This window comes from Saccharomycopsis crataegensis (assembly GCF_037102585.1).
Source record: "Saccharomycopsis crataegensis DNA, jcf7180000000087, whole genome shotgun sequence".
NCBI classification, from domain to species: Eukaryota; Fungi; Ascomycota; class Saccharomycetes; order Ascoideales; family Saccharomycopsidaceae; genus Saccharomycopsis; species Saccharomycopsis crataegensis.
The window spans coordinates 455044-466320 of record NW_027043831.1 but is presented as its reverse complement, the minus strand read 5'-3'; the positions used below and the strand labels follow the sequence as shown (position 1 = coordinate 466320).

The window sequence follows — 11277 nt, the reverse complement described above, 5'->3', positions numbered from 1 at the left end:
TTGTTTCCGACAATAATGATTGGGTTTCACTTCTTCCATTTACTGTATTCACATTGAACAGTACACCAAAAAACCAATCCAGGAGGTTTGAATGCTTATCAAGTCGACCACGGTTTTCCTCCAAGTTCTCCACTTTCCATTAGTTACAAACTTGACTCGGGGAAGGAAAAGGTCTAGGGCGAAGGTGCCGCACGTTATCCTTTTTATTTCAGGCCAAAATTCCAAGCTTTCACTAATCCCAAGATGTTGAGCTTGATTCAACCATTAGTTGCTCATTTATCTTTTATCATAATTTCATAACATATTCGATCGATTCTGATGATATCACCGAGTATACAGACAGAATGAGGAATGTAGCAAACGCTGCTATGAACCAGAGTTTTGAAGAATAAAGTTACAATTTCAAACACAAGAACGTCGAATTTGAAGCTGGTGACATTGTATTTATTGATGCTGAAGTTCTTCTCCTATCATTTGGTGATACTATACACACAACAAGAAACTTAAAAGATCATTTGAAAACAAAATTTGTCGGACCTTTTACCATTCACCAAAAGATCAGTGCCATTAATTATGAATTAGAACTCCCACCATGTTCTACAAAAGAAAAAAAAAAGTGCAAAGTGCAATTTGTTTTCCCACATTTGCCAATTGAGACGAAAGAATAATGCCACTGAAGCCTTGCTCACCGCCCTCCCAATAACAGAAGCACCAACCTTTGGAGCCTATAAGGACGCGATTGAAGTGGCAGGCATCATTGAAATTTTGAATCATCAGAAAAAGACAAAGGGCCACTTTTTATTAGCCAACCCTCGTTGACCAATCCACTGAATGGGTCCGCTTTAGTGATTTTGAAAAGAACTGCTGCGCAACTAGTGAATGCTTATTTGAAACAGCACCCAAAGCTTGATTGATTCTAAGGGAAGGGATGTCAGCATAATCTATGGTTAAAGGTATTATCAATACTTTCTTATTATTACTAGTTTCTATTACTTTCTCGAAAACTATCGTTCTAGCACTGTCTAGAATGCTCCTGAGAAGGTCGGACTACTATATTAATAAGTACGAACTTTTTGGAATTGTTTTATTTTCTTGTTTTTGGTTTTAAATCTTCACGCAATAACTTTCCAGCATATTTTCATACCTAATCCACATTTTATTTTTATTTTATTCATACAACTACGAATGTATGAATTGTAATATAACATCTCATATATATTAAAATGAGAGCCAACTTACATTACAAGAAATAATTTATTGGCAGCGAGCGCAAAAACACCGAGCCATGGACCATCCATCCGTACTTTAAAATTATACGGAATGGCAAACACCTTTGTGAATAAGCAACAAACAAACAATTAAAATTGGCATGATAAATTGATAAATTGCCGATAGGTACTGGCCTTTTTATATTATTTAGGAAACCCTCGGTGAGCATGAGTGTCAGTTTTATAGAAACATGCGCGAGGCTAGGAAAACATGATTCGCTATCTCTGATCTTTTATAAAGGCTGGGGTTTTCATTCAATGGGAAATTGAGATGTGAACCCAAATACACCAGTTGATCTTAATAATTTATTTAATTTTAGCATTATTATATTGTTCAATTTTAGCATTATTTTATTGTTCAATTTCAGTTAATTTTAGATATCATCAATAATAATGTTGATGTTGGTGAGGTTAGCACGACGGTTCAACAACAAATGATCATTCATAATCAATACAGTTCGTCAACAATAATGTTTTCAATATTTTTGTTCATTGACTTCTCTGTTAAAGAATAAAAAAAGGAACACTGTTGCAGTGAAGTCAAGCCAAGTGGTGTATTCTATATACCCCATAAACAAGACTTGGAAGGATTTCTATTGAAAGAAAGAAGAGCCCACCAAACCAATCCCCACCAGAAACCTTTATGATCTTTTCTTCAAGGAAGATGGAAGATCACAACACAAGCCTTCCAGTGCCTCTCTTTCTTCGATGAAATCTTCACAGAAACTTCCCCCATGTATGTAAAGAAATTTCTTCCAACAATAACAACAAAACGGGAGAAGATTTGAAATTATGTATGGATATTATTAAAGTTTAATCATCATTTGTTACCAAAATCAATTGTACATTTCTGTTTGCTGGATTCCAAGATGCATCAACTTATCCTGTCAATGCAAATGAAATGAGCAACATATTGAACACAAAGACTGATACTAATAGTGGATATGGAAAAGGCTTTTGATAGAATTAGTCACACATATATAGAGACACTATTGATATATTTGCTGGTGATTTTAAACAGTTCTTGCCTGTTACTGGTGGAATTGAATCAAGTGTAGGGTTTGAAAACAGCTTTTATAGGCCCAGGACCAAGCACAGAAAAAGGATTGGTTTGCGGGTAATGACTTTATTAAGCGTACCGATCTTGATTGCAGGTGGGTGGGGAAGCTTTCCCTCCTATGGTAGTTAGGAACCATCGACTAATCTTTCCAGTTGTCTCCTTTATTGTAGGGTGTAAAACTTTATGTTCTTTATTGTCGATTACAGTAGCAGGCGGGTACCTAGTTACTTCAGGCTCACGTATTGAAGTGTGGAATCTACAGGGGGCAGGATCAACAGAGAGTGAGCTGGTTCAGGGACGGGTGATAAATCAGAAGCACACTTCCTCATAAAGCCAGCTGTGCTGGGAATAAACGGCTTGAAATGAAAATGAGAAAATAGACCTACTGTACTTTTTTTTTTTTTTTTTTCTTTTCTTCTGAAATTTCTTGTAGCTTCAGTGTCGCTTCTGTCGTTTTCTGCTTGAGCTGGCTTTCTTTTTCTCGCCATTAATGTGATAATATGCTTTTTGCAAGTAAAAGGACTCGTTAAAACTTTCAACTTTTTGAGTATCTTTCTTGAAAGGCTACGAGAGATAACATAGACATTTATCCTTATTAACGATCTTATTTTGTGTATTGATTCAAAGTCTATATTGGAAAAACTAATAAATTTTCTGCAATGGAACATTCAGCGTCTCCGAGGTAATTTTAGAATATAAAAATTCTTTACCGTACAAAATGGGGTTATATTCTCCTCTAATGGTGGCTGCTATCACAGAACTATTTATTCCAAAGGGGTATGATTCCCGCTGGAAAGTATCTATTGAAATTATTCTTAAATGTGTCGTTTGAGCTACTTCGGCTCCAGCTTAATATAACAAAACAAATAACCATTCGGTGGCTTTGAGCTTGGGGGTAGTCCAGAACTATCTACAAGCATATTGTGACGGAATATATAAAAAAAGAAAAAAAAAAAAAAAATTAGATCCAATCAGAGAACATTAAGCTACTTTATAAAGATATCAATAGCAATAACAGCAAGTAGTGCTCTGCCTGTCAAAAGTTTGATACTGCAAAGAGTTTGGCAAAATTACACTTATATCTTTCTTCTCTTTTTATTGTTACCTTCTTCATCATCATAATCTTCTTCTTCTTCTTCGTCCTCCTCTTCTTCATCATCATCGATTTCCAATTCTGGTTCGCTTTCCTCATCATCCTCCAACTCCTCTTGTAATGAATCGTTTTGTGTTGCTGCATAATACTTCACGGCATTAGGGAAGATATCTTCCACAAACAAATTGATCAAATCTTCCACTTCCAACAATGTTCCTCGAGTTTTCTTTTTAAATTCATGATCGTCAAAATCATCGACTACTTCTTCTCCTTTCACTTTAGTTTTACTCTTGTTGAAATCGTCTTTTTCTTTCCCGGTCCATTCAAATAAACTGAAGAACGATTTCCGTTTCTCCAAATCAGAAGCAGTGAGCAATTCTTTCGGCCACTTGACATCAACTTTCTCAGAAACGAGTCTGGTTTCTTGATCAAATGCGTCCACTTCATTCAGATCCTTACTATTTTCTTGTTCATTGGGAATGCTCCAGAATTTCTTGGTGATGGTTTGGGATTCAACGGTATTTACATTCCCTTCATTATCAAACACGAACGTCACGCTGAAATTTCCAGGGTTTTCAATCTTCTTCTTGTGATCTTCTCCTTCTTGCTGCTTTTGTTCTTTTCCAGAATCCATCTCTGCGACTTCCCAAGTCACGTACAAATCCTTCAAGTATTCAAAATACCCGTACTCTACCGGCTTGATATATTCCGCAAAATCTTCATGCTGACTGAGCACAACGTACCAAAATTTATCAATATTCATAACACATTGCCGACGCCTCTCATAGATCTTGGAAATTTTTTTGAGTCGTTGCACTTCCAACTGTCTCTCAAGGTGTATTGTTTCAGTTTCACACTCATATAGCACATTAAGTGCCTCTTGTAAATCTTTGCTAAATAATGTTTAGTAAGGCATTCGTTCATAAACCTTGAAGCCAAATAAGTAGAAGAGATTCTCATTCTGTTGAGGATCTTATCTCACCTTGTCTCAGACATTACATACTTTTCTTCGGATGCCATGGCGTCAGTTAATGTCAATCTGGGGATGAGCACTTCAAAAGTAAACAGACTGTTTTCGTAATTTGAAGAAAATCGCTGACATCCCGCATCAATCACGCCGATATTGCCTCAACATGCAGCTGGAAGATATAAATTTTGAAATTTTATATGAGTACTTGGAATAAAAAGGGTTACAACAATATGTATAAAATCTTTTACATAAAATGAAAGAAAAACACCACACAGTAGCAGAGCATTTATATTCTAATTAAAAACGGCAAAAAAAAAAAAAATATAAAAAAAATGCGGAACAAAAAAAAAAAAAAACAATGCGACTAAATTACAAAACTTCCCTCCTATTCTTTCATTCAAGCTCTTCTACCTCTTCTAACCATTTGTGGTTCCTTGAATGGGACCTTCAAAGTGGCAACCTTGTGGTTGGAAGCAGCGGCTCTTGGAATATTGAACGCTTCGGCTTGTGACACGGTAGCTCCCTTGACGGTTGCCCCCAAAGCTCTGAACAAACCAACCAATCTGGATGGTTTCATGGACAATTCTTGGGCCAAAGGAGGAACAAGCACCAAAAAGTTGTCAATGTGCATGACGGTGGCGAGAAGGTAACAAAGTAATTTATCTTCATGATACGGATCGATGGTGAAACCTCTTTCTTTTGATTTTCCGAATCCAGAAGATTTCAAAGTGGTGAAACGATCCAAAATACCATCAACAAGCACTTCTGGTGGAGAATTGAGTTTTTCCAACATGGCAAGTTTGTTGTGGCATGATTTACGGGTTTCGTAAACCCCAATGAGCAATGAGGCGTAATAAAGAAGCTTCAATTTCGAAGACAGCTTGGTGGAACCAACACGAGATTTGATGTATTCTGACTTGGCGTATGGGAAGAATTCCAACTTCTTCTTGGTGTCTGCTTCCTTCAACAAAGAATCGATACGAATCATATTCCATTCCTTCTTTGGTATTATACTGTTGATCGAGTAAATGTCTTCCACATTAGTGGCATCAACATTACAAGCTGGAGTAGGTCTGTCGTTAGTGACAGCGTCATTCATTTCATTGATGGTTGGCAATAATTCGGTCGATTGCTTAATGTTTTCCACAATGCTGGATTCATCATGAGCCAATTTATCAGCTTCGATACGATTCTGTGATAAACTATTGATGGATTTCTTGGCCTTCTTAGTCCCGAACTCTTGACCCAAAGCATTACGTTTTGTGACATTGAGAGCATCCTTGGATCTAACCTTTGGACCACGGTACATCATCTTCTTTTTGGAAACCACTTTTGAATCAATCACTGGTGAGTTGTAAATGTCCACACTCTTGTTGACGGAATCATACACTGCAATGTAGTACTTGTTGAAATCGTCGTCGGCATCGGTTTTCCCATCGTATGCTAAAGTTTGATTCTCACCGTGTAAGAGATAATTATTATTATGCTTGTGCTTATATAGGTTGAATTTGGAATCGTTTGATGCACTAAACCCATTGAAAAAACTGGCCACAGCAAGTGATGGGTCTTGAGAGTACGAGCTGACTCGGAGTTCAGTAGAGCTTTGTGAACTTTTTCTTTTTTCGCCCATGGCCGATGATATCTAATAGTTTTATTGCAATATAGCGCGCTTGTCTATAACATTTATCACCAAAGAAAAAATTTTTTACTAATTTTCACAACCTCTTCGCACCGGGTAAAAGTTTTGAGATTGGGAAAATAAATGGTGCGCTTAGGGGAAATTTGGATTATACCAAAACCGCGGTTGTGATTGATAAGGATACACTTCCACTTCCAAAGGGTATTGAAGGTGAGAGAATAAGTATAACAGATCAGCTATTGTTGTTCATTGGGCGATTGTCTAAGCGCTCACTGACAATTGGATACTGGAGGCAAAATGGGGTGACAGCATGTGCATGAAATGTGTGCAAACTTCTAGGATGTTTACTGTACAGGCATCGTTTGTGGATACAATAACAATAAATAACCGAAAATAACAACAACTGAAAAAAACAATAAACAAACAGATGTAAACAAGCTTCGACGTTTGATAAATAGGAAAACAAAAAACAAGCAAGCAAATAGATAAACAGATGTAAACAAGCTTCGACTTTTCATAAATAGGAAAACTAAAACAAGCAAGCAAATAGATAAACAGCCATGAAATCAATAACGATAATGTCAATGTTTACAACCAAGTAATTAAAAGGATAAACAATATTTGAATTTAGGTATTATATAGAATAAAGTAAATTGGTAATTAAAGAGCCAATGATAAGAACCTGAAATAATAGTAGTTAGTTGCATGATTATTATTTTCATTTGAAGAGAATAATAACCATGACTCAAATAGTAGAATATTAGATGAGCCCAACAAGGAAAAAAAAAAAAACGAATAGAAAAACCAGAAAATTAGAAAAGAAGAAAAAATATCACCCGAAAATAACTAATCATACTGCTCAGCTAGAGTAGATACCCCAGTGCTTTTCAACATTGTAACTACCGTCAGCCTTCCACAAGTCGTTGAAAGCAGAGAAGACAATAGTGTCATTACCACAGTTTTCAACAATAGAAGAGATGGCAGCCTTTTGGTTGGCAACAGATGGGACAGCCTTGGAGTTGGTGTCACCGGCAGATGGCCAACCGGATTCGGAGATGAAGACATCCTTAGTTTCACCAGTTTCGGCTTCACAAGCTTCCCAGACTCTTTGGATTTGGTTCAAGAGCCAGACACCGGCATCTTCAGCGGTGTAACCACCATCGAAGTAGGCGTGGGCGTTGACGGCAATGTAGTCGGAGTGAGCACACAAACCTGGGTTGTTGATGACGGCAATGAAGGTGTCGACACTGACAACTGGACCGGTGTAACCAGCAGCAGTCAAGGCAGTCTTACCGGTGGCGACGTACTCGGCAATTTGACTGACGGTGGCCAAACCACTGTTAACCAATTCGTTACCGATGGAAACGGTGTGGACATCGTCCCAGGAACCAGAAGATTCGATGGCGCTCTTCATGACAGAAACTTCAGCGGCGATGCTGGATGGGTCGTAAACTTCCAAGAAAAGCTTTTGGGAGTCAGCCTTACCGGCAAGAACGTTAGAGACTTGGTTACAGTCGGTACCGTACAATCTGATGATATCGTAGTCGGCGATGGTCTTCAAATCTTCGGCGACTTCAGAAGTGGTTTTACATTCACCTGCGGCAGTGTAAGGAGTGTAAGCAATACCCTTAGCGAGGGAGGAAGAGGAGTCGGAACGCTTGTGTTGATGGTGGGCAGAAGGCATAGCAGAGGCCAAGGCAGACAAGGCAGACAAGAGGATGGCTTTGTTGAACAACATTTTTTGATAGTATATATAAGTATTTTGTTTGGTATTAAGATCTGGCTGATATCAGAAAGAGAGTGTAATAGAGTTGGATAAAGTATTTAGATGAATAGAGAGTGGATTCAAACTAAACGGAGTTGTTTTGCTAGTTGGTAAAAGAATGAACGAGTGATAGTGACAACTTTCGATAACAATATATAAATGATATGAACAAAAAAATATCGTAGCGTCAGGATCCGGCGACTTTTTATTCGAAAATGGGCAGACAGATTCGTGTCGCCCCAATCGGGAAAAAATATATAATGCGTTAGGCGATGCGATGTAATGCGTGTCGGTGTGTTAAATTGCGCAGTGGTGCAGCAGGCCCCTCGAGTTCCGGGGTGGGCCTCCCGGTCACTGCTATAGGCAAAACGAAAACAAACATCGGTGTATCTTATATACAAACCCAAGGCTTGTTCTATTAGCAAGTATATTGAAAAGGTTATAAAACATTGCTCAACCTCATCAATGTTATCTCTTTGTAGTCACCAAACTCTAACCCCCTAATTGCCGTGGTATCCTGATAATCGATCCGTCGCTTTTCCATGATTTTTTTAAGGATCGCATCACTAGGCCTCAAGTCACTATTATTTCCATCCTGATACTTCCATCGAACACTTTTAATGAGCTTTCCAAGAGTACGATATCCGCTATTTTCCCACACTCGTAAACCTCTTTTTTCAAGATCACCCAATTCACTGATTTTCATTACTGATATAACTGAGTCGAATATGACCGATCCATATCCGTATTTTTCATCACCCTTGATGATCTGGCACAGTTTTACAGGACCAAAAACTTCCATTAGATGTGTCAACACTGCTTCGTTAAACATGTCCTTGATCGATTCTTTCAATTTCCACTTCACTTCTACGGTTCGTAGGTCATCAGTGATCAATACATCTTGGATTTCGCTGGCGTGATGGCTCTTATAAAACCTTTCTTCTTCCATAATCAACCTTTGTCTCATTCCCTCATCCCTCAATCTCTCAATCAACTGCTTATTTTGCTTCTCATGTCGTTCCTCTTCCATCCAGCGTTTTTCAAGCAACTCTAGCTCTCGGCGCTTCTGGTCCTCATAATCGGTGGACCTTACTTTGTCCTTGTGAGCTAGCCATTCATCATATTTTGCCCTTTGCTCTTTATTGTTTGTTAAAAATTTGTAGTAATCTGTGATCCTGTGGAAATTCTGAAGAGCGCTGGCAGACGGATTCTTATCTGGATGATACTTCAACGCTTGTAGTCTGTAACACTTTCTGATCTGGGCATCACTAGCAAGGTTGTTGGTACCTATTGCCGCATAGATATCAATATTCTGTTTCTTGAGGTCTTCGAATGTATATTCCACCATTTTTACTTGATCCGCTCTTCTTGCTTGCGTCCCTTTCTTTCTAATGAAGTAATTCACTAGAGCCCTTTGTGATTGATGATTTCTCTCTGTTTTTGTGATTTTTCTCCTCTGATCACGAGACAATTCACGTGCATGTGGTGGTTTTTCTCCCCGGAAAATGCCCTCGGTTTTCCATGATTTGCCCCCGCCACCCGGTCAGTTTAGTGCGAGGTTTTGAAACGATGGAAATCATAAGCTGGGCGGTCTAGTCAGTCTCGACGTAAACTAGACAAAGTATAGGGGCAGAAGAGAATAGCATGAGCCTTAGGGGGTTCACTGTTGTTTTGGTGTTTTTCCTGATCTATTGTATATTGTATCTCCCCCATCTGGCCTCACATTGTTCTGTCTTCTTTTTCTTATTGTTCTTCTTGTTGTTGTTCGCACTTCCGGTTTTTTTTTTTTTGAAGTGAAATTTTTTCTGCCAGCACCGGAAAAAAAGACGTTGGGAGGAAGCATCTCTCTATGATAAATAACAAAAGATCATCCCTATTATCTATTTCTTGAGGGGTAAGCTATCACCTGTAAAATAACCGGTGGTTCAAAGGAATATTGCTGACAATAAATATCAGGATAACCAAAAATTATAATAGGGCTTCAAATATCTAATGCACCCTTTTCGGGAATAGTAATAGATGTAGGTAGCATCTGCAAAGTTTGATGCTATAAGGTTCTGTCCAATATAAAAAAACATTCTTTTCTCTTCGACAATAATAATTCGATTTGTCTCAGATCCGGAAAATTGACTTTTTTAAAGTTAATTATACTGATTATTTCGGACCCTTGATGTCTCTTTCCCCATGCTTTTTGAGTGTAGCTCACTTCCCTAATATGTGACGGATTGTCGAACTTTACGCTTATTTTCATAATGTGACATTAGTCATTCAAAAGTTAAATTTACAAGCAATTTAGAGATATAAAACCATCTATTCAACCTGCTCCATCTCCGATACTATACTCATTGAGGGTACAAGATTCTCTTCCAGGTCACATGAAATCGTGTGAACAATTTCCAAACCATCATCATAATCACTCAGATCTTGGAGTAATGTTCCCCAAGTCGTTTCAATGTCATTTATACATTTTTGTTCTTCACTTTCCTCCTTTTCCAGTTCAATCATCTCAGAAAACTCCCGTGGTCTATCGAATTCAAAACAATCTAACAGATAAATCAAATGAATGATATCTGCATCATCATTCTCTCTAGCAGTATACCGTATTTTCTCCTCTAGCCATCCCATTTCTCTCCAAGCACAAATAAATAGCATATCCACACAAACATGGGCCGGAACAAATACCAAATAATGCATGTTGGTGATATCCCAGAATTGCCGCTGTAAATCCTTCAAACCCCTGGGCTTTTGGAAATGCAATAACTGAGTCAATTGACACACCTTCTTTTGTTCCACTTCTTCAAACTCTTTCTCATACGATAGTAAGTACTGTTTGAAATTCACCAAGTTTTCATACTTGTTCTCCGGACGTATCACCTCCCAAAGTTTTCTTGCCGTTTGGTCAATGGCGCAATGGTCGAGTTCAGTCTTTAATTTTTGTGATCCAAATGACGTCTCATACAATTTCAGTCCAATGGTTGATAAAATCTTTTCAGGATCATCGTTGAAATCGATCTTTGGAAACAGGTACGTTGAAGATGAAACCCTATTGATCATCCCCGAAAACGCTTTTCGAATCCTCAGGGGCCTAATAGTATGAAAAGTACGATTACTAGAGCAAAACTTAACGTCTTTGTTATAAAATTCCAAAGGAATTGTTTGGTCCTGCTGCGTCTTCAGATATTTCTCACTCATCAAACATTGTAGATACCTTCTTTGTTGAAAGTAATACCATACCGCTCCAGCGAGACACAAGATCATCACTTTATTAATCATAGCATTTGTATCCTTCGCATCTGTTTCCTGGAATGCTGACTCCTCGAACCATGAAACTGGCTCATCATCGCTTATTATAGAAGTCCCATATATAGTAGATGACATTTTCCCAGCATAAATATCTAAGCTCACCTTGAAAAAAAAAAATTACAATAATCTGGGCAGTCTCTATTTAAATATTCAAATGTATGGAAAATATAGTCCTCCTT

General features: G+C 38.0%; 5 protein-coding genes across 5 annotated transcripts; all 5 read right to left on the bottom strand. All coding sequences in view use genetic code 12, as the record gives it.

The window, feature by feature from the left end:
* Positions 1–3404: 3404 nt before the first annotated feature.
* Positions 3405–4441, bottom strand: VPS75 (Vps75p; the record flags this gene model as incomplete). Its single annotated transcript, XM_064998989.1, has 2 exons — positions 3405–4314; positions 4425–4441. The coding sequence occupies 2 exons, from the start codon at positions 4439–4441 to the stop codon at positions 3405–3407; spliced, it is 927 nt and encodes a 308-aa protein (XP_064855061.1).
* A 347-nt stretch (positions 4442–4788) lies between these two features.
* Positions 4789–6021, bottom strand: RPA49 (DNA-directed RNA polymerase I subunit RPA49; the record flags this gene model as incomplete). Its single annotated transcript, XM_064998988.1, has 1 exon — positions 4789–6021. The coding sequence occupies one exon, from the start codon at positions 6019–6021 to the stop codon at positions 4789–4791; it is 1233 nt and encodes a 410-aa protein (XP_064855060.1).
* Positions 6022–6889: 868 nt separating this feature from the next.
* Positions 6890–7768, bottom strand: DASC09_053880 (putative family 17 glucosidase; the record flags this gene model as incomplete). Its single annotated transcript, XM_064998987.1, has 1 exon — positions 6890–7768. The coding sequence occupies one exon, from the start codon at positions 7766–7768 to the stop codon at positions 6890–6892; it is 879 nt and encodes a 292-aa protein (XP_064855059.1).
* A 466-nt stretch (positions 7769–8234) lies between these two features.
* DASC09_053870 (DnaJ homolog subfamily C member 17) lies at positions 8235–9143 on the bottom strand (the record flags this gene model as incomplete). Its single annotated transcript, XM_064998986.1, has 1 exon — positions 8235–9143. The coding sequence occupies one exon, from the start codon at positions 9141–9143 to the stop codon at positions 8235–8237; it is 909 nt and encodes a 302-aa protein (XP_064855058.1).
* Positions 9144–10105: 962 nt separating this feature from the next.
* Positions 10106–11173, bottom strand: DASC09_053860 (uncharacterized protein; the record flags this gene model as incomplete). Its single annotated transcript, XM_064998985.1, has 1 exon — positions 10106–11173. The coding sequence occupies one exon, from the start codon at positions 11171–11173 to the stop codon at positions 10106–10108; it is 1068 nt and encodes a 355-aa protein (XP_064855057.1).
* Between the last annotated feature and the right edge of the window lie 104 nt (positions 11174–11277).